This window comes from Lissotriton helveticus, chromosome 6, assembly GCF_964261635.1.
Source record: "Lissotriton helveticus chromosome 6, aLisHel1.1, whole genome shotgun sequence".
NCBI classification, from domain to species: domain Eukaryota; kingdom Metazoa; phylum Chordata; class Amphibia; order Caudata; family Salamandridae; genus Lissotriton; species Lissotriton helveticus.
This window is the reverse complement of record NC_136067.1, coordinates 238919713-238946510: the sequence shown is the minus strand read 5'-3', so window position 1 is coordinate 238946510 and position 26798 is coordinate 238919713. Positions and strand designations below refer to the sequence as shown.

The following is a 26798-nucleotide window of genomic DNA, read 5'->3' as shown; positions in this document are numbered from 1 at the left end:
TTCTATCGAAGTTATCTGATGGGATTTTGGATCTTTATGTTATGAATATTTATGCGCCGAACAATGATGACCCTGTTTTTTGACAAAAGATTATTAAAGTTCTTGCTCACTTACAGCATAATGGCAATCTAATAGTTGGGGGTTATTTTAACTTGCCTTTGGACCCTATCTTGGATAGAAACTCGGCTTTTTCCTTCCGCCCCCCTAGATCCCACAAGCAATTGTTGAATATGTGCTTTTCTGCTAATCTTCAAGAAAGTTGGCGTCTTCATAACCCTACGGGTAGTGAATTTTCCTTTTCTCCTCTCCTCATTCTAGATTTTCTCGTATTGATTATCTCTTAGTGCATTCATCCTTAGTACCATCCTTGTCTTCACCGTACATTCATCCTATTCTTGTCTCAGATCATGCGGCGGTTTCCTTCTCTTTGTCAAGTTTTGCTCCTAGGAAATTACAGTGGAGTGGTGTGGCTCACTGGTTAGAGGCGGCAGACCCGTAAGCAGAGAACGGCCCAGGACCAGGGTTCAATTCCCGACGTGGCAGGGTCGTGGACCAGGGTCAAAACGGACTCGATAATTCTCGCCTCGGTGCCTACTCTAACCAGGGAACACACTCGGCAACTCTGGGCATTAAGCTTGCCTCATCTCTACAGCGGCCCCCCACAGACGCCGGGGATGCCTGGTTTCACCTTGGAGATACCCAGAAAGGGACCATCTCACAGGGAAAACCAGGACGGGTTCCCCAGCGGTCTTCAGCGCCAGGATACTCCATGGAGTCGCAGTGCGCTTTACAAGTACACACAAATTCAGGCCATACAATCTGCAATTCAGCATTTCTTTTCTGAAAATGAAGGTTCCGTTAGCTCCCCTGTGGTCTCATGGGACGCATTTAAATGTACTCTTCATGGGCAAATCATTAAAATTATGGCGAAGAGAAATGCTGATCTCAAGAAGGAACTTGTTGTTCTATCAGATAGTATTCAACAACATGAACTTCTTTTTCGTCAATCTAGAGATAAGCAACTGTTGCAAACCATTAAAAATGTGAAATATTCCTATAATTCTATTGTTCCTAGGAGGGCGCATATTGGGGGTAAGGCCCAGAAATCGAAACGGCTTCTTTTCAAAAATCGGGCGGTAGGATCCTAGCGACCACATTAAAGTTTCAGAGTATAGTTCTAGGTCCTCTCAAATTGCTTCTATCACTGAGAGTTCTGGTAGTAAGAAATTTCAATCTAAAGAGATTCTTGAGGTCTTTCGTGATTTCTATAATAATTTATATACCCCCACTAATCAGTCGTCTTTTGTGGATTGTCAGGAGTTCTTAAAATCTGTTCCTCTTAAATCTGTATCAATGGAAGATGGGGAGAAATTGGGTACCCCGATTACACATGATGAGATTATCCAGGCAATTAAATCCACTCGATCTGGCAAGGCCCCTGGTCCGGATGGTTTTCCCATTTTGTTCTATAAAACCTTTCTCCCTTCTATGGTTCCCCGTCTTAAAGGTATTTTTGACTTATTTATTCAACAGAGTGTGGTTTCTGAAACGGCGGCGGATGCTACTATTGTGGTAATCCCAAATGAAGGGAAGGATCCTTCTGATCCTAAGAATTTTCGTCCTATATCCCTCCTCAATATGGAGGCTAAAATCTTTGCTAAGATTCTAGCTAAGAGGTTGGAATCCTATATTCCCGTGCTGGTTGATCCATCTCAGACAGGTTTTGTTAAGGGTCGGCTTGCTGGGATAATATCCGTACTTTTTCCCATATTCTAGGTACAGCCAAACGTTCCACACTTCCGGCTGCGGCATTAGCCTTAGACGCCGAGAAGGCTTTTGATAAGGTCTCTTGGCTTTTTCTTCATGCTGTTCTTCGTGCACATAATCTTGGGGATTCTTTTGTGAACATGGTTATGTCCCTTTATGCCCACCCTAGGGCGAAAATTAGAGTTAATGGTGATACTTCGGACTTTTTTAGTCTTCATTAGGGTACTCGCCAGGGGTGCCCGCTATCCCCGCTCTTGTTTTTATTAGCTATTGATCCGCTCCTGAGATTAATTGAACTCCACCCGGCCATCAAAGGTTTTACTTTTGGATCGCATTGCTGAAAACAGCGGCATATGCTGATGATGTTCTTATTTTTTCTGATGATATCGTTTCCGCTATCCCTGCGATTACGGTTACTATTGCTCTTTTTTCTAAGGTCTCTGGGTATACTCTTAACAGAGATAAGAGAGAGATGTTTCCGCTCAACGCGTATTGCTTCCCACCACATATGGGACCAGCAGGTTTTAATGGCAATCAAAACACCTCAACTATTTGGGGATCTGGTTCTGCGGTACCCTCTATAATACTGTAGCTTATAATGAGGCTCAGACCCTAATTAAAGTACGGCGTCTTTTAGATACTTGGTCCCCTAAACATATTTCTTGGTGGGGTAGGGTACAAACATTAAAAATGATGATCACACCTATCATTAATTTTGTTTCTTCAATGCTCCCGGTGAAGCGGTCTTCCTCCTTCTTTCGGGAGATTGATTCTATTACTTCTAAATTTCTCTGGAGTGATAAACGGGCCAGAATCGCATATAAGTCTTTAAGGAAGCCTTCAGAGTTGGGTGATTGTAATTTTCCAGACTGGGACAAATACCAAGTGGCTTTCTTAGCCTCTCAGGGAGCCTTATGGTTTTCTTCACTTCCTGGTCACATACCTTCTTGGATGTGCATTGAACAACATCTTTCTTCTCCTCTACCTGTCTCTCCCTTTTCAACCACGTCCACACTAGCTATTCCGTTTTCTCGTACTGTCGTATTAGATACTATTACTGCTGTTAGAGCTGTTGACAGGAAAGTGATTACCCCGATCCATAAATCAAGATGGTCTTCCTTGCGGCATAACCCTAGAATAAAGTTTATTATTGATCCCCCGCTAATACAATACTGGGCATCCAAAGGAATTACGTTGGTACGTCATTTATACGACGACCATAATGATCCACTACCCTTCTCCTCCTTGGCTCGCCAGTTCTCGCTCTCGAATTTAGATTTTTACACCTTCCTCAAAATTAAAGTGGCCCTCGCCAAGGTTCATTTGGTGCCCACTTCTCCCACTATTGCATTATTCTCTTTGTGGCTTAAGACTGGTCATACTGCTTCACGAATTTATAAATTTGTATTATCGACTTCCTCTGGCTCGGATACTGTTGCACAACAGAAGTGGCTACGTCACTTTGATAAGGAAACTATTGACCATATTCTCCGGAAACATGGCAGCTGATTGGTAAGCTCTCTCTTTGTGATAAAATTGCTCCTTCTTTGTTCCAATCTAAATTCTTTTCTGTTAATCTTCTTCATTGGACTCCTGTGCGATTACATACTCTACTCTTAAAAGATGATGATCTTTGTTGGAGCTGTGGTTTGGCTGCTGGGGATTTTCCGCATATGTTTTTTCACTGCTCGCTTTTGCAACCCTTTTTGGGATCTTATACATAAATATTGTATGTTAATCTTTCAAATCTCCAGCTTTCCTTGCCCATGATTTTGTTGGGGCCTTTGGTTTCCCTTGATCCTTTACCGTTGCTGTAGATATGCAGTTATTAGATCTATTATTAACGGTTGCTGTTAAGGTGGTTCTTATGGAATGGAAGTCTTTCTCTTCAGTTTCCTATCATACATGGTGGGCATGGGTTTCTTTCTTAAGAAGTTCACACACTTCTGTTGATGTGGCTCACCTCTCCCCCGCTATTTCTAGTAATGTATGGAGAGCTTTAGACATATATATGGATTTGGCCTCAAAGGGCTTGGTTGATTAGTATCCCGGTCTGCCGTCTACCTGATTGCTGTTTGTCTTTTTTATGTATTTGTAGCGCCACAGTAGATCCTTTTCCTTTCCTCTCTTTCTTCTTCTTCTTGTCCCTCTCTTTCTTCTTCTCTCTTCTTCTGGTTTCATTCTCTTCCTTCTATATTTCTTGCCTTTCCGATAATGATACCTTTGAGGGTCTGTACGGTTCATTACTGTGAATCTGTTATTATTTACTCCGTACTTGATCTGAATATTAATTGAGATGTTCTATTTATTATTTGATCAATTACTATAATGAACCTCTGTATTTCTTTTCTTTCCCTACCTCAATTGTATCCTTATGTATTGTATTTTAATTATTTTTACTCTTCTAAAACTCTAATAAACTTATTGAACTAAAAAATAAAAATAAAAATAAAAAAAACCTTTCGATTCAGACCTTGTTTCTCACAAACATGGCTGCATTTTTAACCTTCTAATAAAATACATTGTATGTTATCTAAACAATGTACTATGTAAAAAAGAAACTTCAACTTATTATGAGAAATTATTCAGCACCACATCTTGCGTTATAATACGTGGAAAAGATGTGTTAAAAGCTTAACATTTCTATTCAAGCATTACCTTGTGCAATTATTCTCTATTACTTCATTTATCGATGCAGTTTCTTTAGCAAACATTTCAAGACTATCAGCCACATGCATCAAGCGATTTAGGAATCGCAAACGGTGCGAATCGCAAAAATCGGCCGTTTGCGATTCCTAAATCACCATATGGGATGCATCAATCAAAAATACAAGAAATCGCTATTTTTTGCGATTTCTAAAAATGCGATTGCATTTAAGGAATCGCAATTTGCGATTCCTTAAATGCAATGCATGACATCTTTAAAAATTGCAAATTCGCAATTAGGAGGAAAAAATTGCCATGAGGTTGGACCTCATGGTAATTTGCGAAAAATCTGAAAAATGCATTTTTGTGCTTTTTTCAAACTGTCATGTTGTGCACACACATGCCCTTAGGGCATGTGTGTGCACAACATATGTGCATAGATTGATTTCAGGGGTGCAACAGGGTGTCCTTTGGACACCCCTGCACCCTTGAAATCGCAATCTCAATTTGCGATTAGTTAATTGCGAATCGCAAATTGAGATTGTCTTCCCATTCATTCCTATGGGCCTTTTGGCCCATAGGAATCAATGGGAAGGGATTCCTTAATTGCGATTCGCAAATTGTGAATCACAATTAAGGAATAATAAGGAATCGCTAAAAAAATTGCGATTTTTTGATGCAATGCCGTTTGCGATTCCTTAATTGCGATTCCTTAATTTTCGCAATTAAGGAATCGCAAACGGCAACAATGATGCATGTACCTGTATATTATTAATCAGAAACCTATTTGCAGAGTTATGCAAAGGGCTTTTTACTAAAAAAGGCATTCATTGAAAGGTAAATCTTTAAACAGTTTTCATGTCGATTGCAGCATTTCCCTGTCAAATCATTTATGAAGAAAAGCTGCATTTTAAACATTTTGAAGCCTAGTACCAATAAGTATGACTACTTACTATTTTGCAATTTTTTTAATATCAATTAATGTAAAAATAAACTGCACATTAATGTTGCACATATAATTGTAACTATTTTTTGCATTTTTAATAATCTCCTTCTCCCACCCTTATGGGGCAGAATGTTCCAATAGCCTTATAGCCCACTGGAGCATGCTATTCTGGACTACAGAAAACTGAAGTGTTAAGAGCTTCCTTGAAGACAATGGTGTGGCTCAGGTGCAATAATGGCTAGTATAGACCTTCTGAATCACCATCCAATTTTTGTCTGCAGTTTCTCCCTTTTAAATTTAGAACACTCTAACCTCAGTAGGTTTTAAAAAGGCCCTCTCCCTTATTATAGTCCCTCTTTGTTATATGCCCTTGCCTGTGGCTTAGGCAGATAAAGTGTGTTCAAGCCCTTTAACAGCCAGTATAACTGAGGCAGGGGGGGGCAATTGGCCTGGCGTTCTATTTCACTTTGTTTCATTTAGAATTACATTTTTTCATTGTTTCATTTAGAATATTCTATCCCTCTGGCTTGTACTATACCAGTCCTGAAGAGTCCTCTGCCTAGTTAGAGGCCCTTGCTGGCAGCTCGGACCAGAACCTGAGCAAAGGGTCTTTAATGGCAGGCACATTGTGCGGCAGCAGGTTGTACAGGACGTAAGTCACACCAAATCAATTCCAAGTGCCGCCCTCTGAATAGAGCAAATCTGTTTTACATGAAAAGTGTACTTGAATCATGAATGAAACATTGAGTAAAAACTATGAACATAATCAAAAGCATGTTCACATAAGTTCTACTTGTGTGAGGAATAGATCGAATTATGTTCTATCTGTTTTCAAATAATTGAATATTGTGCTCACATTTTAATGCAAAGTGTGACATACTGGAAATATAGTTGAGCAACCCACAGTAGTAATTTGGATTATCTAAAGTTTAGCAGAGGTCCTAGGCATATCTAGCGTAACTCTTTTTTTATTTTCTTCAGAGTGCAACGTAAATACGACTACAGTTCAGTGTTCATGCGAAGATGGATACAACTGGCCTTCAGACACTTGTGTTGCAAGGCCCAACTGTTCCAGCTCACCAAAGGGCTGTGACTGCATCAACTCATTTCCTCCTGATGGGGTGTATTGTCAACCAGTACCTCCTACAACTCCGATGACAACAATGAAAAGTACCACTCCAGTTACCACAGTGACCACTAAAACACCAGTAATACCAGTGACCACTACAACACCAGTAACAACTACGAAACAGACAACAGTGACGGCCACAATCCCACCTGTAAAAGGTAACAACACATTTTGTACCTTAGATTGATAAAGGTATGTAAAAAATTGTTAGCATTTTCTAATTATGCTATCTGGATTTAACAAAGAACTGAAAACGTTGTTTTGCAAAATATATACTTTGCATTAAATTCCTCTTCTGTTATTTGGGTAAGGCAAAGATAATGAAGCTCACAAGTTTTAGCCATCATCCTAGTGTTTTGTTTGCCACCTTAAAAAGCAAGCATGCCTTGAGACCCACAGCCTTCCTGATGCATTCAACCTTGAAGTTGTTGTTTTTTACATTAGGTAATGCACACCTGCCATCTTGGACCCTCCTTAATGGTGTTTTGGATCCACCCCTTCTCCTAGTCATAACTCTTGCCTCTTATACCCATTCTGGTAGATTTTGTCGACAGAAAATTCCTGAGGCCAAAGGTGTGGAATAACACTGCTAAGTCTAAAGCCCTTCTCAAGTAAGGGTAACCTGTTTGTTAACCAGTAGCGTAACGAAACTTAAGGGGGCCCCCAGCAAAGTACCCCCCTTTCTTTGTGTCAGTCAAGAGCTCTTAGGCCAGCGACCCGCCATACTGCAGGGGCTCATCCCAGCCATAAAAAAAGCATTCTGGTTCCTCCATTGGTCACATCTGCCATTTCATTGGGCGATTTACATATATCAGTAAATACTGCGGCTGCACCCTACAGAAAAGTTACATAACACTGCCTCCAGCTGACCCACCAAACACATCCTCCTACACACACACCACTGCCTTCGTGCCTGCTACTAACGCATCCATTAACTCTACTCTCACCCCCACGAAATCCGCAGTTATGCTTTTCCGCCCGCCTTTAAAACCACCCCTCGGATGTCACTGCAAACCCATGACCGTCGCCCACTTCTCCCCTGTCCACCACCGACAGAAAGACTGATGACCGGTCCCCATCTAAACACTGCCTGCCAGTAAAGACACAGCCTTTCAGCTGCTGCCCTCTCCAATGTCACTGTAGTAGTTTAAAACCTGTTAAAGAATCTCTTCAACTGACCACCCCAAAACAGCTCTTCCTGTTAGCCTCTACGTCATCAAAGCCGTTCCTGCTACTTTTCATCCTCTGCATGATTCACACAATAATATAAATGTACAAAGGGCCAGATTTTTGTTTCCTCACACCAACATTGATTTACACTATGTACCTCACTAAACCATACCTCCTGTCAAAGGCAAACCTAATCCCATGTGTAGCATCAGTCAGCAAGTACCCCAAGGACAAACACCTTTTGAAAAAAAAAAAGATATATATTTTTTATTGACAACACGAGGAAGAATAACACAATACAGTTTGACAAAACATGACATACCAAGGTGGGAGGACTACACACTGTAGCAGAATGGATATGATTTCTTTACAGATCAGTATTATATAAATCACAGCATAATAAGATAACATAGAAGAAAGCATTGCGGGATAAAGCCTGACAATAAACTATTCGTTCAATGATCAAAATTTGTCTAGCAAGGAAAAAAAAAAAAAAAAGGAGACAAAGAGGTGTTTGCCAGATTAGTTTGCAATATTACAACCAAAATTTATATAAAAGTGCCCCAAATTTTATCACATTTCATTAATGATCGAACACCTCTTAATCTAGCAAAAGCATGCTCCATAGAGTGAATTTCATTAACCAATGACCACCATTCCATGATATGGGGGGGCTTCGGGGAGATCCAGGCTCGCGCAACAGTTAATTTGGCGCATGACAATAAAATAGTTACTAGAGCTTGCTGCGGGGTGATGACGGTATGTATGTCTAATAATACTATTGGTGCAGTAAGTGGGGGCAATCTAACCAGTTTTTGTTTCAGAATTTTGTCCAGTGCTGACCAGAACTCAGTCAGAGCCGGGCAGGAAAACAACATATGCTCCAAATCTGCAGCCACTAAGTCGCATTTAGGGCATTTAGTACGGTCGCTGAAAGAGATATTTGTAGACCACTTGGAGATCCTTTCAGGTGTATGATATAACATACATGTGGTTTTAAATTGCTGTAGTCTTAAACTCAAAGATTTAACAAGGGAGTTGATATTACATAAAGAAGCAGCAATCTTATTAGGAGTTATGTTGAGCCCCAACTTAGTGCTCCATTTCTCCGCTTATTTAGAGCAGTCACCGCATTAAAGCATTTGTAACCTTCACTAATTAAAGATTTAATCTTAAGTGAATAAAAACAATTGCATATGTCAGAGTCCGCAATTTCACGTACCTTCATCTTACATATAAGAAAATCATAAATTTGAATATATTTAAATCTCATTGATTCTGTCAATTTGTATACATTTTTAACTGTCTCAAAATCCCAAAAACCATGGATACCATATAGATCCCCTAAAGTTTTAATACCGTGAGCAGACCAAAAATTTGCCATACCGTCATTAAAAATCCCAGGAAGTCCCGGATTACCCCATAACAACAGTTTAGGATGAAAGAAAGAGATTTTACAAAATGCCAAGATGTTAAACCAAATCTTAACTGTGTATCTATCAGTTTGGAACTTCACCCATAAATATGTGAAAATAAAGTTGAGTGTCCATATTAAGTAGACTCCGTAGACGACCAAGAAAAGTTGCCCAAAAATATAGTTTAAAATCGGGGAAATTGAGCCCACCATTATCTAAAGATCCCCAAATAAAGCTACTGAATATCCCATCCAGTTTCTTAAAAAAAGAGTTACTAAGTGATAGCGGAATGGACCGAAATAAATAGAGAAACTTGGGAAGTACCTTCATTTTGATCAAATTGATCCTGCCGATAATATTTAGGGGAAGCTTATGCAATTTTTTTAATAACAGAGTAGTTGATTTTAAAAGAGCATCATAATTAATTGAAATTACCTCACTGATTTTAGATGAGATTTTGACGCCCAGATAGGTAGCAATCCTGCAAATCCCTGATATTGATACCGCAGGTTTGTAATTCGCAACTATTTGAGTTTTGTTTATATTTAATTTATATCCCGACACAGCTCCAAATCTACCAGCCTTGCTGGTTATCCCCTGTAATGCCTCTGCCGCATCGGTGGAGTAGATAGCTATGTAGTCGGCATATGCTGTAATTTTCAGGGAATAAAAGTCGGATCTAAAAGGAATTATTCGGGGGGGTGTCTGTAAGGCATAGATAAATGGTTCCATGGAAAGCGCAAACAGCAGGGGTGACAGTGGGCACATAATCAGGTAGTAGGGAGGAGGATTTGGAGTCCATTCAGTTCCCCATTGTAAAGTCTATTAATCAGAAAGGAGAATGGACACTTGTAGCTGTGGGACCATTGGTTATAATGGAACACCCTCATAAACACTGGCGGTAAATTGCGTTGTATCTCTGTTTTCCACCCCACACTCAGCGTTATGGCATAGTCATCGAGTGTCCAATAAAGTGCTGTATGCCTGCCTCATCCAAGGCAACCTCTGGTCTGAATAGCAGTGTCTAGAAATTTGAGCGACACCTCCAGAGGGAAGGTAAAGGAAAGTGGTAAATAAAGAAAGAAAAAACTTTGTGCTCTCACTTAAAAAACAATATTTCTCCAAATTGAGGAATTTTAAGGGAAAGAGAAGATGTATTGTTAGTTAAAAATTAGTTGGATACCTTGGTCAATCAAGTTACTAGATTGCCCTGTATCACTTAGTAAATGGTCGACATTTTTCAGCTCTCTATGGCCCAGCCGGGTCTGTAGAGCCTTCGTCAGGACAAAACAAGATAAAATACTCACACCATTTGTGTAGTTATCGATAGAGTGTATACCCTTAGTCAACACTCGTTAAGAACGTTTTTTTGGGTTCCTAAAGGGAAAGAAGCATATAGGGAAAACTGTCATCTCTATTGTTAATATTTGCATACAACAAGATCTGGTCTACTCTGTTTTGAATTACAAAACCTGACTTCGTAATTCGCTTCTTTTCGGGCATATTGAGCGTTGAAAGAAGTAAAGAGGGATTGTGGGGACATACTGGGACTCAGCTTTTACAGGGGAGGTGTGTCTTAATAGTTATCTACTGTGTCGGGTGTCAAACATAATTGCGGTGCGTTATGTAGATGACAGTCCATACACTGTATCGCCTAGGTAATAAGAGCAGTATTGTTTCAGTAGGCCAAAAGGTTATTATACATTTCTTAGCGAGTTTGCGGCTACCGCAATTTAGCTCGACAATTTTCACGATAGTATTAATCGTAATCATCAGGATAAAGTGTATCAGCTGGATATGTATATTCCATGCAGTTATGAAAGTATGAATCTTTTCCTAAAGGGTCATTGTTAAATTACGTAGTTGCTATACCAAGGCCAGCTAAAATAGTCGGCGTTTTTTGTATTAGTAAACAATTACCTTAACCCAAATACTTGTTAACTTCCTCAGGGTGCGTGGGGACGTAGTTCACCCGAGCTGTAAATAAGTAACAACATATTTTTCACTTGTAGATCACTTACTTCATAGTGTTGTCGAGGGAAGTCACTTGCGACCGCCATTCTTACCCACATGTTACAGCATTCCTGACGTCTAGTGCTGGCTCTGCCCCTGGGTAGGCGGAGGCTGTTTCCTCTTCCTCTTTTGAAGGTGCATGAATATAGGAGGAAGTAGAGAGAGGGCTAGGATTATGCTCGGTATGTACAAAGGAAAGACTATGCGGAACAGCGTCTGTGTAATGCCTTTAGGATACTTCATATCTGCCTCCACTGATCGTGGTGTTTTTAAATACTCGTTGATGATTACTCTAGTAGGTACTAATATATATGGTCTTCATATCGTAATCTGGTTGGGACAGTAGGTAATAATATACCAATGCAGCAGTGAGTGCATAACATTTTCTTACTTTGTTTTATTGCGCGAACTGATGCCATGGTATATCGTCGTTTAAACCTGTGATATGGGTTTGGAGGTGGTTTACCCACCTCTGTTCTTTTTTGAAGAGTATTTTCTCCGCGTTCAGAGTTTTATTATTTAACATCTCTAGCACTGTCCATCTCAGTTCTTCACAAGTGTGACCTACTTCTACAAAGTGACTGCACAGTTTGGTGGTGTTCTTCTTGAGTCTGATGTTACTTTTGTGCTCTCCTATTCTCAACTTGACTTTTCTGCAAGTCATGCCCACATACTTCTTCTGGCATGGACAGCTCACTAGGTATACCACATGGGTCGAATTACAGTTTGTATGCTGTCTTTGGGTCCACAGGAGCGTTTCAGTTAATTGTATTGTCTTGGTAGTGTCCGTTAGTTTGCACACTACACAGGTTCCACAGGGGTAGTGTCCAGTGATTGGCAACATATTTACGTTTCTGTCCAGTGTGGTCACTGTTCTCTTTAGAGGCCGTGTATGCACTAATGTGTCTTTAAAGTTCTTTGTGCGTTTATTGGCGAACCTTGGTTTAGGCCAATTGAACCTACCAGATGTAATCATTCCCCAGTTTTTTTTGACAAGTTTTTGAACCTCATAAGTTGCTGGGCAATAGGTTGTGACACATGTAGTTAGGTCTTTGATAGGTTCCTTGTTGTGACTCTGGAGGAGGCATTCTCTATGTTGAAATCTTGCTCGTTTCTGGCATTTGGAAACAGTTGTGGCCGTGTAGTCTCTCGCTCGTAGTTTTTGACTGATTTCTTGCGCTTGTAGTTTGTAATCGCTGTCTTTGCTGCAATTGCGCCTTAACCTGAGAAATTGACTATAAGGGAGGTGGTCCCGCAACGGTTTGGGATGGTAGCTCTAGTAGGACAAAAACTGTTTTTGGCTGTAGGTTTCGTGAAAGTTTTTGTTTCCAATTTCCCTTGTTCAGAGAAGATGGTCAGATCTAGGAAATCTATTTGTTGGTTACTCGAGGTGAAGGTAAATTTCAGCCATCTGTCTCTTCCATTCAGCCAATTTATGAATGTAGTCAGATCCTGATCTGTCTGCCATATCATTATGACATCATCAATTTAACGTTTCCAGTATAAGATACTGGAAACGTACGGGTTACTGTCAGTCAGCACATGTTGATTTTCAAAATGACTCACGTAGAGTCCAGCTACTGAAGGAGCAAAGGCACTGGCCATGGATGTCCCATGGCATTGCAGGTAGAGATCACCATTATATTCTAAAAAGTTTTCTTTTAGGGCTAACCAGCAGCATTCCAAAATGAAGTGTCTCGGTGTGTTATAAGTCCAATTTTCCATGTAAATAAGATCCTCTAACATTTGTAAAGTTTCTTCTTGGGGGAGGCTCGTATATAATGATTCAACATCTAAACCTACAGGTAGCATGGTCTCAGAGTTGAATTCTTTTCCCACAATCTGGATAAGGAGATCACGTGTATCTTTAAGATACGCAGGTGTTTTTTGGACCAGTGGTTTTAGATACTCGTCTGCAAACTTGGATAGGGGCTCTAGTATTGAGCCAATCCCCGATACTATTGGTCGACCTGGAGGGGGCAATTTATTTTTATGAGTCTTTGGCAGTGAGTAAAAATAAGGTGTTCTTGGTTCTTTTGGTGTTAAAAAATCTGCCTCCTTTTTCGATATCCACATGTTTAATTCTGCCTCATGCACCATGATGGCAACAGTGTTCATCAACCTTTCTGTTGGATCTGTGTCTAGTTTCTTGTAGAACTTGGTGTCTGACAATAATGTTAAGCATTGTTGATTGTATCCTTCTTTTGTAAGAATAACGACTCCCCTCCCTTTATCTGCCGGCTTGATGATGATCTCCTCATTGTTTCCTAATTCTTCAAGTGCCAGGCGTTCTCGTCTGTTAAGGTTCTGGAAAGTCTTTCTCTTCTTCATATCTAGCGTATCAATCCCCTTAAGTAGAGCTTTTTCGAAAGTCTCAAATTCTACTGGAACGGTGCCACTCAGGGGGTTGAATGTGGATTTTCTCCTTAATGATGTGTCTCCTTCATTTTGTCGTGATTCCTTGTCTGAGAAAAAAGCCTTCAGTTTTAGTGTCCTACAGAACTCCGATATTTCGCATTTGAGTTTGAAGATATATGTGGAAGGGGTTGGGACAAATCCCAGGTCTTTATTAAGGGTCTTCGTTTGGTCATTGGTTAAAGTAATCTCTGTTAGGTTGACAATCAGTGATTCTTCTTGCTCGTTCCTGGTTATGCAGACGTCATGCTGCGAGTCTGGACATTGGGTTGTTGGTCTTGCCAGGTTAGATTTTTCTTTCGTCCACGAGGTTGATTTTGGCCTCTCGATAAAAAAGGCTGCTGTTGTTGATGTTGGTTTCCCACATTGGGTATATATTGATTACCCATATGGGGAGGCTGTTGCATGTCTGGGTTAAAGGGACTAAACCAGTTTCCAAATTGTGGCATGAAAGATTGAAAGAAAGGTATTTGGTTTCCTTGGAAGAAATGTGAACGTTGTCCTCTATTACCTCTGCGAGGACGTCGGTATCGGAAATTTCTTCGGCCCCTTCTGTTGCTATACTCATCTGTGCTTCCTTCTGAGCCATCTGACGAGTTCCAGCCTGATGATTCACAGTCTGACCCTTGGTCCGTAGCTTTGTAATCCTCTTTGGAGTATGGATGCATCTTCTCTTGACTAAACTTTTTTAGGTCTTTCCCTAGTTTTTGTAGTTTACTTTGCATCAGGAATTCTTGTGTTTCTTCCATTTCCTTTGTTATTTCTTCTAGTCTCTTTTTAAAGATTTGGGGATTAATAACTTTCCTGAGTTCATTCTCACATACTTGTATTTGTGTCAATAAGGCCTCTGAAAGTCTCTTAGCTGTCTTGACTATTACGTCTAAATAATCCAAAGTACATTTCCAGGAAATGGACGACCAGTCACGTCTGAATGCGAGATCGTGTAGAAATATTCTGGGTGCATTGTTGACCCACAAACCTCTTGGAGCAGATTTGGATCCTAAATATTCAGTCATTATGATGCCATGTATGGCTGTACGAATTTGCTCTCTTTTTTTCTCCGTTAATGTGTCCCATTCGTCTGTTTGGGACAGGACTTGAGTTAGTTCCGAGTTTTCCAGAAGTGGTTGTGCTGCTAGGATTTCATCAATGTCACTCCCGGTAAAGCTGAGACCACAATTGCCCTCCATAGCTCTGTATTCTTCCTTCTCATTGTCCCTTGAATAACTAATTATAGTTCTTAAGGGATTTTGTTATCAAAAGTCTCCCGCAGCTGTGCGCTGCTTAAAAAACATAATCAGGTAGTAGGGAGGAGGATTTGGAGTCCATTCAGTTCCCCATTGTAAAGTCTATTAATCAGAAAGGAGAATGGACACTTGTAGCTGTGGGACCATTGGTTATAATGGAACACCCTCATAAACACTGGCGGTTAATTGAGGTGTATCTCTGTTTCCCGCCCCACACTCAGCGTTATGGCATAGTCATCGAGTGTCCAATAAAGTGCTGTATGCCTGCCTTATCCAAGGCAACCTCTGGTCTGAATAGCAGTGTCTAGAAATTTGAGAGACACCTGCAGAGGGAAGGTAAAGGAAAGTGGTAAATAAAGAAAGAAAAAACTTTGTGCTCTCACTTAAAAAACAATATTTCTCCAAATTGAGGAGTTTTAATGGAAAGAGGAGATGTATTGTTAGTTAAAAATTAGTTGGATAGCTTGGTCAATCAAGTTACTAGATTGCCCTGTATCACTTAGTAGATGGTCGACATGTTTCAGCTCTCTATGGCCCAGCCGGGTCTGTAGAGCCTTCGTCAGGACAAAACAAGATAAAATACTCACACTATTTGTGTAGTTATCGATAGAGTGTATACCCTTAGTCAACACTCGTTAAGAACGTTTTTTTGGGTTCCTAAAGGGAAACAAGCGTATAGGGAAAACTGTCATCTCTATTGTTAATATTTGCATACAACAAGATCTGGTCTACTCTGTTTTGAATTACAAAACCTGACTTCGTAATTCGCTTCTTTTCGGGCATATTGAGCGTTGAAAGAAGTAAAGAGGGATTGTGGGGACATACTGGGACTCAGCTTTTACAGGGGAGGTGTGTCTTAATAGTTATCTACTGTGTCGGGTGTCAAACATAATTGCGGTGCGTTATGTAGATGACAGTCCATACACTGTATCGCCTAGGTAATAAGAGCAGTATTGTTTCAGTAGGCCAAAAGGTTATTATACATTTCTTAGCGAGTTTGCGGCTACCGCAATTTAGCTCGACAATTTTCACGATAGTATTAATCGTAATCATCAGGATAAAGTGTATCAGCTGGATATGTATATTCCATGCAGTTATGAAAGTATGAATCTTTTCCTAAAGGGTCATTGTTAAATTACGTAGTTGCTATACCAAGGCCAGCTAAAATAGTCGGCGTTTTTTGTATTAGTAAACAATTACCTTAACCCAAATACTAATTAACTTCCTCAGGGTGCGTGGGGACGTAGTTCACCCGAGCTGTAAATAAGTAACAACATATTTTTCACTTGTAGATCACTTACTTCATAGTGTTGTCGAGGGAAGTCACTTGCGACCGCCATTCTTACCCACATGTTACAGCATTCCTGACGTCTAGTGCTGGCTCTGCCCCTGGGTAGGCGGAGGCCATTTCCTCTTCCTCTTTTGAAGGTGCATGAATATAGGAGGAAGTAGAGAGAGGGCTAGGGTTATGCTCGGTATGTACAAAGGAAAGACTATGCGGAACAGCGTCTGTGTAATGCCTTTAGGATACTTCATATCTGCCTCCACTGATCATGGTGTTTTTAAATACTCGTTGATGATTACTCTAGTTGGTACTAATATATATGGTCTTCATATCGTAATCTGGTTGGGACAGTAGGTAATAATATACCAATGCAGCAGTGAGTGCATAACATTTTCTTACTTTGTTTTATTGCGCGAACTGATGCCATGGTATATCGTCGTTTAAACCTGTGATATGGGTTTGGAGGCGGTTTACCCACCTCTGTTCTTTTTTGAAGAGTATTTTCTCCGCGTTCAGAGTTTTATTATTTAACATCTCTAGCACTGTCCATCTCAGTTCTTCACAAGTGTGACCTACTTCTACAAAGTGACTGCACAGTTTGGTGGTGTTCTTCTTGAGTCTGATGTTACTTTTGTGCTCTCCTATTCTCAACTTGACTTTTCTGCAAGTCATGCCCACATACTTCTTCTGGCATGGACAGCTCACTAGGTATACCACATGGGTCGAATTACAGTTTGTATGCTGTCTTTGGGTCCACAGGAGCGTTTCAGTTAATTGTATTGTCTTGGTAGTGTACGTTAGTTTGCACACTACACAGGTTCCACAGGGGTAGTGTCCAGTGATTGGCAACATATTTACGTTTCTGTCCAGTGTGGTCACTGTTCTCTTTAGAGGCCGTGTATGCACTAATGTGTCTTTAAAGTTCTTTGTGCGTTTATTGGCGAACCTTGGTTTTGGCCAATTGAACCTACCAGATGTAATCATTCCCCAGTTTTTTTTGACAAGTTTTTGAACCTCATAAGTTGCTGGGCAATAGGTTGTGACACATGTAGTTAGGTCTTTGATAGGTTCCTTGTTGTGACTCTGGAGGAGGCATTCTCTATGTTGAAATCTTGCTCGTTTCTGGCATTTGGAAACAGTTGGGGCCGTGTAGTCTCTCGCTCGTAGTTTTTGACTGAGTTCTTGCGCTTGTAGTTTGTAATCGCTGTCTTTGCTGCAATTGCGCTTTAACCTGAGAAATTGACTATAAGGGAGGTTGTCCCGCAACGGTTTGGGATGGTAGCTCTTGTAGGACAAAAAACTGTTTTTGGCTGTAGGTTTCGTGAAAGTTTTTGTTTCCAATTTCCCTTGTTCAGAGAAGATGGTCAGATCTAGGAAATCTATTCGTTGGTTACTCGAGGTGAAGGTAAATTTCAGCCATCTGTCTCTTCTATTCAGCCAATTTATGAATGTAGTGAGATCCTTATCTGTCTGCCATATCATTATGACATCATCAATATAACGTTTCCAGTATAAGATACTGGAAACGTACGGGTTACTGTCAGTCAGCACATGTTGATTTTCAAAATGACTCACGTAGAGTCCAGCTACTGAAGGAGCAAAGGCACTGCCCATGGATGTCCCATGGCATTGCAGGTAGAGATCACCATTATATTCAAAAAAGTTTTCTTTTAGGGCTAACCGGCAGCATTCCAAAATGAAGTGTCTCGGTGTGTTATAAGTCCAATTTTCCATGTAAATAAGATCCTCTAACATTTGTAAAGTTTCTTCTTGGGGGAGGCTCGTATATAATGATTCAACATCTAAACCTACAGGTAGCATGGTCTCAGAGTTGAATTCTTTTCCCACAATCTGGATAAGGAGATCACGTGTATCTTTAAGATACGCAGGTGTTTTTTGGACCAGTGGTTTTAGATACTCGTCTGCAAACTTGGATAGGGGCTCTAGTATCGAGCCAATCCCCCGATACTATTGGTCGACCTGGAGGAGGCAATTTATTTTTATGAGTCTTTGGCAGTGAGTATAAATAAGGTGTTCTTGGTTCTTTTGGTGTTAAAAAATCTGCCTCCTTTTTCGATATCCACATGTTTAATTCTGCCTCATGCACCATGATGGCAACAGTGTTCATCAACCTTTCTGTTGGATCTGTGTCTAGTTTCTTGTAGAACTTGGTGTCTGACAATAATGTTAAGCATTGTTGATTGTATCCTTCTTTTGTAGAATAACGACTCCTCCCTCTTTATCCGCCGGCTTGATGATGATCTCCTCATTGTTTCCTAATTCTTCAAGTGCCAGGCGTTCTTGTCTGTTGAGGTTCTGGAAAGTCTTTCTCTTCTTCATATCTAGCGTATCAATCCCCTTAAGTAGAGCTTTTTCGAAAGTCTCAAATTCTACTGGAACGGTGCCACTCAGGGGTTTGAATGTGGATTTTCTCCTTAATGATGTGTCTCCTTCATTTTGTCGTGATTCCTTGTCTGAGAAAAAAGCCTTCAGTTTTAGTGTCCTACAGAACTCCGATATTTCGCATTTGAGTTTGAAGATATATGTGGGAGGGGTTGGGACAAATCCCAGGTCTTTATTAAGGGTCTTCGTTTGGTCAATGGTTAAAGTAATCTCTGTTAGGTTGACAATCAGTGATTCTTCTTGCTCGTTCCTGGTTGTGCAGACGTCATGCTGCGAGTCTGGACATTGGGTTGTTGGTCTTGCCAGGTTAGATTTTTCTTTCGTCCACGAGGTTGATTTTGGCCTCTCGATAAAAAAGGCTGCTGTTGTTGATGTTGGTTTCCCACATTGGGTATATATTGATTACCCATATGGGGAGGCTGTTGCATGTCTGGGTTAAAGAGACTAAACCAGTTTCCAAATTGTGGCATGAAAGGTTGAAAGAAAGGTATTTGGTTTCCTTGGAAGAAATGTGAACGTTGTCCTCTATTACCTCTGCGAGGACGTCGGTATCGGAAATTTCCTCGGCCCCTTCTGTTGTTATACTCATCTGTGCTTCCTTCTGAGCCATCTGACGAGTTCCAGCCTGATAATTCACAGTCTGACCCTTGGTCCGTAGCTTTGTAATCCTCTTTGGAGTATGGATGCATCTTCTCTTGACTAAACTTTTTTAGGTCTTTCCCTAGTTTTTGTAGTTTACTTTGCATCAGGAATTCTTGTGTTTCTTCCATTTCCTTTGTTATTTCTTCTAGTCTCTTTTTAAAGATTTGGGGATTAATACCTTTCCGGAGTTCATTCTCACATACTTGTATTTGTGTCAATAAGGCCTCTGAAAGTCTCTTAGCTGTCTTGACTATTACGTCCAAATAATCCAAAGTACATTTCCAGGAAATGGACGACCAGTCACGTCTGAATGTGAGATCGTGTAGAAATATTCTGGGTGCATTGTTGACCCACAAACCTCTTGGAGCAGATTTGGATCTTAAATATTCAGTCATTATGATGCCATGTATGGCTGTACCAATTTGCTCTCTTTTTTTCTCCGTTAATGTGTCCCACTCGCCCAGGACTTGAGTTAGTTCCGAGTCTTCCAGAAGTGGTTGTGCTGCTAGGATTTCATCAATTTCACTCCCGGTAAAGCTGAGACCACAATTGCCCTCCATAGCTCTGTATTCTTCCTTCTCGATTGTCCCTTGAATAACTAATTATAGTTCTTAAGGGATTTTGTTATCAAAAGTCTCCCGCAGCTGCGCGCTGCTTAAATAACATAATCAGGTAGTAGGGAGGAGGATTTGGAGTCCATTCAGTTCCCCATTGTAAAGTCTATTAATCAGAAAGGAGAATGGACACTTGTAGCTGTGGGACCATTGGTTATAATGGAACACCCTCATAAACACTGGCGGTTAATTGCGGTGTATCTCTGTTTCCCGCCCCACACTCAGCGTTATGGCATAGTCATCGAGTGTCCAATAAAGTGCTGCATGCCTGCCTTATCCAAGGCAACCTCTGGTCTGAATAGCAGTGTCTAGAAATTTGAGAGACACCTCCAGAGGGAAGGTAAAGGACAGTGGTAAATAAAGAAAGAAAAGACTTTGTGCTCTCACTTAAAAAACAATATTTCTCCAAATTGAGGAATTTTAATGGAAAGAGGAGATGTATTGTTAGTTAAAAATTAGTTGGATACCTTGGTCAATCAAGTTACTAGATTGCCCTGTATCACTTAGTAAATGGTCGACACGTTTCAGCTCTCTATTGCCCAGCCGGGTCTGTAGAGCCTTTGTCAGGACAAAACAAGATAAAATACTCACACCATTTGTGTAGTTATCGATAGAGTGTATACCCTTAGTCAACACTCGTTAAGAACGTTTTTTTGGGTTCCTAAAGGGAAACAAGCATATAGGGAAAACTGTCATCTCTATTGTTAATATTTACATACAACAAGATCTGGTCTACTCTGTTTTGAATTACAAAGCTTGACTTTGTAATGCGCTTCTTTTCGGGCATATTGAGCATTGAAAGAAGTAAAGAGGGATAGTGAGGACATACTGGGACTCAGCTTTTACAGGGGAGGTGTGTCTTAATAGTTATCTACTGTGTCGGGTGTCAAACATACATGCGGTGCGTTATGTAGATGACAGTTCATACACTGGATCGCCTAGGTAATAAGAGCAGTATTGTTTCAGTAGGCCAAAAGGTTATTATACATTTCTTAGCGAGTTTGCGGCTACCGCAATTTAGCTCGACAATTTTCACGATAGTATTAATCGTAATCATCAGGATAAAGTGTATCCGCTGGATACGTATATTCCATGCAGTTATGAAAGTATGAATCTTTTCCTAAAGGGTCATTGTTAAATTACGTAGTTGCTATACCAAGGCCAGCTAAAATAGTCGGCGTTTTTTCTATTAGTAAACAATTACCTTAACCCAGATACTTGTTATCTTCCTCAGGGTGCGTGGGGACGTAGTTCACCCGAGCTGTAAATAAGTAACAACATATTTTTCACTTGTAGATCACTGAGTCCCAGTATGTCCCCACGATCCCTCTTTACTTCTTTCAACGCTCAATATGCCCGAAAAGAAGCCCATTACGAAGTCAAGTTTTGTAATTCAAAACAGAGTAGACCAGATCTTGTTGTATGCAAATATTAACAATAGAGATGACAGTTTTCCCTATATGCTTGTTTCCCTTTAGGAACCCAAAAAAACTTTCTTAACGAGTGTTGACTAAGGGTATACACTCTATCGATAACTACACAAATGGTGTGAGTATTTTATCTTGTTTTGTCCTGACGAAGGCTCTACAGACCCGGCTGGGCCATAGAGAGCTGAAACATGTCGACCATTTACTAAGTGATACAAGGCAATCTAGTAACTTGATTGACCAAGGTATCCAACTAATTTTTAACTAACAATACATCTCCTCTTTCCATTAAAATTCCTCAATTTGGAGAAATATTGTTTTTTAAGTGAGAGCACAAAGTTTTTTCTTTCTTTATTTACCACTTACCTTTACCTTCCCTCTGGAGGTGTCTCTCAAATTTCTAGACACTGCTATTCAGACCAGAGGTTGCCTTGGATAAGGCAGGCATACAGCACTTTATTGGACACTCGATGACTATGCCATAACGCTGAGTGCGTGACAGTGGGCACCCCTGCCGAGCGCCCCGGGATATAGCAAAAGTGGGAGACATCAACCCTGCATAGCTAATTCTCGCTATAGGATGGTGATATAAAGCTTGAGTCCATCTTACAAATTGGCCATTAAAGCCAATAGTAGTCAATACAGACCAGAGATAATCCCACCCCACTCGGTCGAAAGCTTTCTCAGCGTCCAACAGTATCATACCGAGTGGGGTGGAATCCGTCTCCGTTATATCGAAGGCAGTTATAGCCATGTTGATATGGGCCGTAGTGTCCCTGCCAATTACAAACCCATGTTGCTGTGGATTTACTATTTTCGGTATAAATGGAGCCAATCGGGTGGCCAAAACTTTGGCGAATACTTTGACGTCCGTATTTATAAGTGAGATGGGTCTGTATGACCCACACTCATCGGCAGGTTTACACTTTTTCAGAAAAAAACACATTTTAGCAGTATTCCAGGAACTCAGGCCTTTCCCGTTTTCACTGATAGATCTAATTACCTGAAGAAAAAGGGGTAATAGCTCATCGATGCAGATTTTGTATACCGCTAATGGTAAAGTATCCTCCCCTGCCGGTTTTCCTGATGGTAGAGAAAAAGTGGCTTGCCTAATCTCTAACAGGCTAATCCGATCCGACAGTTGGTCCAACCCGAGTGTGTCTCTGGTTTCTTTAATGTTACAGTCCAAATAATCTTTTCTGGAGTATATAAGGTGCTGTAAAACTCCACAAATTGTTCCAGTATCTGTGCCGGTTGGTCATAGGTAATGTTGTTAGAGCCTTTTATGCTTTTAATCCGAGTATTAGCTCTATCATCCGCAACTTTATAGGCCAAGATTTTCCCAATTTTATCTCCACTCTCATATTGAGAGACTTGAAATGTGTGTAATTTCGCACTGCTTTTTTTCCTGAAAATTGTTTTCATAGCTGATTTTAAATGTACTAATTTTAACCCCAATTCGGGCGCATTGGGGGAGCCTGAATGTAAAGCGTCAGCCAGTAATTGTTCTTGCAATAGAATATTAGTAGTCAGTTTTTTATTTATTTTACGACGCTCGGAGTTCTGTCTAAAGACAAATTGTTGGGTGAACCCCCTTATACTGGTCTTACAGGCATCCCAGACTATGGTACATAAAGTGGAGTTGAGATTAATTTTAATAAATTCTGTGAGATGTGACTTAAGCTGAGAGATGAACACTGTGTCTGATAATCAGTGTCTGGGAAAGGAGAACATCCTAGGGCCCTGATGGATTTGAGGAGTATTAAATGTGAGCAAAATAGGATTATGGTCTGAAGTGACCCGTGGACAAATCTCAATAGACCTGGAGTTCAATATACATTTTGTGGCCCAGGCCATATCAATGCGAGAACATAGTTTGTGAGGCGCCGAATAATAAGTGCACCCAGCAATATTAGGATGGATACTTCGCCAGATATCCCTAATATTATGAATACGGATGATTTCTAAAATAGCGGCACATGATTTGCGCATACGATGAAAAGCACTGTGCCTGGTAGTATCTCGCTCATAGTCCATTATACAATTAAAATCTCTCATAATAACAAGTTCCCCTTCCCAATCCAAAGGTTCCATATTTAGTCGATCAAAAACGATAGAATCATCTGAATTTGGCCCGTAAACCACACAGAATACATATTTGCAGTTTTCAATAGACAATTGTACAATAGCCCATCTTCCACCTTTATCTATAGCCGTTTTGAGAGTTTCTGCTCTAAGTCGTCTATCTTTGAGAATAGCAACCCCTCTAATTGAAGCATTTAATGCAGAGCAAATCATTACATCGTAGCCAAGTTGTCCCAGCAGCTTTCTATCTTTATGGGCGATATGAGTCTCTGATAAAAAAAACTAAGTATGGATCATACATTTTTAGCTCTTCTTGTACAAGTCGACTTTTATTCTTACTATTAAGGCCCGCAACATTCCAGGCTAAACATCTTAACCGAAACATAAAAAAAAAGAAATCTGTAATCTTTACCATTCTGCTCAGAAAAACAAATAATTATCTCCCTCCGGTCAATTTCAGCAAATCTCCTTCTCGTGTTGCTTTTTTCAAAAGTTTTACCCCCTCACTAAACCACCCCCTAAAGAACCTAGAAAACCCTCCCCCCTTCCCCCCCTTTTCCCCCTCAGGGGGGAACACCCCTCAGTGTTCTGCTGCCACTGGATGGGCAGCCGTGGAGAGGAGCAGCCTGAGGCTCAACCTACTACCTCACAAGAAAAGGAAAGATTAAGAGAGACAGCAGAAGAAGAAACCCTTAATATTGTTTAAAAAGAAAGGAAGGAATTGTAATGGGTGAAAAAGAAAGTCAGTACAGAGACTAAGATAAAAAAGCAAGAATCAAGTAAGAGAGAAAGGGGAGAGAAAAAAGACAAAAAACAGATCTAACCCCTTTAGAGGTTAGACAAAAATCTAAGCCTCTCTACCCTTTTTAGCTAGGCGAATTTAGAAAGCGCCATGTCAGCTTCCCTCTCATCAGTGAAGAAATATGTATGGCCACCCTTAATAACTTTAAGGCGGGAAGGCTCCTGCAAGAACTCTTGCCCCCCCAAAGATTTGAATGGATCAATAAGTTTACGTAACTTCCAGCGTCTGTCCATCGTAGCCTTACTAAGATCTGATCGTACAAAAAAGGACAGTATTGTAGTAGAACAGTCACGCTCCTAGTTCAAAAGGAAGGTGAGAATTTGCTTAAGGTCGGTAGGTGCTATTTGGTAGTCCTTTGAGGGCTAAAGGAACAGTCAATGCGTTGTGTAGCGCTATCCCGAACGTGGGTAGCATCACCAAATGCACTCAAAGAAGAAAGATTTCAAAAAAGATGTTATGCGTTTATGTCAATAAAGATTTATTGAAAAAAAGTTTGTTTGGGTCTTGACGTTGTATTCACATCATAAAGTTCATCAAATTTCAAAAAATGTCATTCATTTCTTATAATTCATTTTCAATTTCCCAATGCATTTCGGGCCAGAGGCCCTTCATCAGGGGATTAAATGTGCTGTCGATAAAGGATAATAATCAAAAATTAATATATGCAGTAATTCATTGCAAATATTATGAAAACATATCATGATTAGCTATCTCATCATTGTCTATACTTTTCTTCAAGTCATTACAATTTGAGAGGTGAACATTTTAACCCACATGGTAATAAAACATTTTTCAAATCATTTCACACGTTAGCGATACATAAGAGGAAGGATTCAAGAGCTAGAGAGCAACTTAATGATGTAGATTGGGATGGTGCCGGGTGTGGTAATTATAGCCAGACCAGTGACAAAAGGCAATGCTACAGGGTGTAACAAAATTCAAAACGAATACCCATGGTATACGAGAAGTGGTGTGCGTCGTACCTTAAAGCCAGCTATAGGTAAGCTGGACATTCGCCCTTTTCAAAATGATCGTGTCCTAAAAAGGTGTACCTGTAAGGCAAAAAAAGTAAATACAATGTAACGGTGAGCGCTTTAAAGGGTATCGCACTGCTGTTCTAAGTCTAATCTGCGAGATTTCAGGGTTACTCACCGCGGAAATCGTGTGTGCTCGGCTCACTGAGTTCTGAGGAGGGTAACCCTGTTACAGATACACCTCCCACAATACTGTGGAATTGAGCGTGATTCACGTTAATAAGGTATGATTTTTCTAGAAACTGCCCAAGTAACAGGGGCCTGATACCCCGATCACGCACGCTCCGTGCTACATCACGCTGCAAGATTAATGATATGTTCTCGCTTTTTAGGACACGATCATTTTCAAAAGGGCGAATGTCCAGCTTACCTATAGCTGGCTTTAAGGTACGACGCACACCACTTCTCGTATACCATGGGTATTCGTTTTGAATTTTGTTACACCCTGTAGCATCGCCTTGTGTCACTGGGCTTGCTATAATTACCACACCCAGCACCATCCCAATCTACATCATTAAGTTGCTCTCTAGCTCTTGAATCCTTCCTCTTATGTATCGCTAACGTGTGAAATGATTTGAAAAATGTTTTATTACCATGTGGGTTAAAATGTTCACCTCTCAAATTGTAATGACTTGAAGAAAAATATAGACAATGATGAGATAGCTAATCATGATATGTTTTCATTATATTAGCAATGAATTACTGCATATATTAATTTTTGTGTATTATCCTTTATCGACAGCACATTTAATCCCCTGATGAAGGACCTCTGGCCCGAAATGCATTGGGAAATTGAAAATGAATTATAAGAAATGAATGACGTTTTTTGAAATTTGATGAACTTTATGATGTGAATACAACGTCAAGACCCAAACAAACTTTTTTTCAATAAATCTTTATTGACATAAACGCATAACAACTTTTTAAAAATCTTTCTTCTTTGAGTGCATTTGGTGACGCTACCCACGTTCGGGATAGCGCTACACAACGTACAAAAAAGGAGACATTCTCTATTATAACTGGGGAGTTTGGCCGCGCTTTCAATGAGACTGCCTGTCTCAATAAGAAGTTCCCAAAATAAATAAGAAAAGGACGCGAAAATTTGCTTTCCTTGTTCCTCTGGATTAGAGGTAGTCTGTGAACTCTTTGGAGTTGGGAATTCCAATCCCAATCAGATAGGTCTGGGAATGCCTTCTGAAACAATTTTATGACGTAGGCCCTTGAGTCCGATCCTTCAGTTCCTTCAGGTATACCAAAGAGTCTCAGGTTTAATCGTCTTTGGCGATTTTCCAAGTCTTCGACTTTCAGCTGAAGGGACGTGATCTGAGCATCATGCTGGTTCACGGTGGATTCAGTACGGGCTGACCCTTCTTCTATATCAGCTACCCTATGTTGCAAATCCTCTATCTCCTGTGAGACCCCCCCAGTTTAAGAGTCATCTCTTGCAAAGAATTTTGCAACTTGCTTTTGTCATACCGCAGCTGCAAAAAATTTTCTTGCGCCTCCTGGCGATGGCTAGTTAGATTTTGTAAGATAATGTCAAGGGGTGAGACTAGAACTGCTGTTGATAGATCTGTTGCAATAGGTACAGATAAATCTGGGGTTGTAGGTGAGATTAGGCTTGAAACAGGGTTTATACTATTTAGTATTGACTTATTCGAGGGCGCTACCTCCTTAGACAGGGTCAGATCAGGGCCCACGGGTACTAGAGACAGCTCGGGTAAAGGCGTTGGAGATATAGTATTTGTTGAAGACATT

The 26798-nt window shown here is 40.4% G+C and overlaps 1 protein-coding gene across 3 annotated transcripts in view; it reads left to right on the top strand.

Annotated features, from left to right (window-relative positions):
* Positions 1–26798, top strand: part of LOC144762473 (adhesion G protein-coupled receptor F5-like) — a 1325307-nt gene that overhangs the window by 541035 nt on the left and 757474 nt on the right. For all 3 annotated transcript variants that reach the window (XM_078647685.1, XM_078647687.1, XM_078647686.1), the window contains one exon: positions 6341–6646. In XM_078647685.1, the coding sequence (XP_078503811.1) occupies positions 6341–6646 (306 nt within the window). The remainder of the gene's footprint in view (positions 1–6340; positions 6647–26798) is intronic.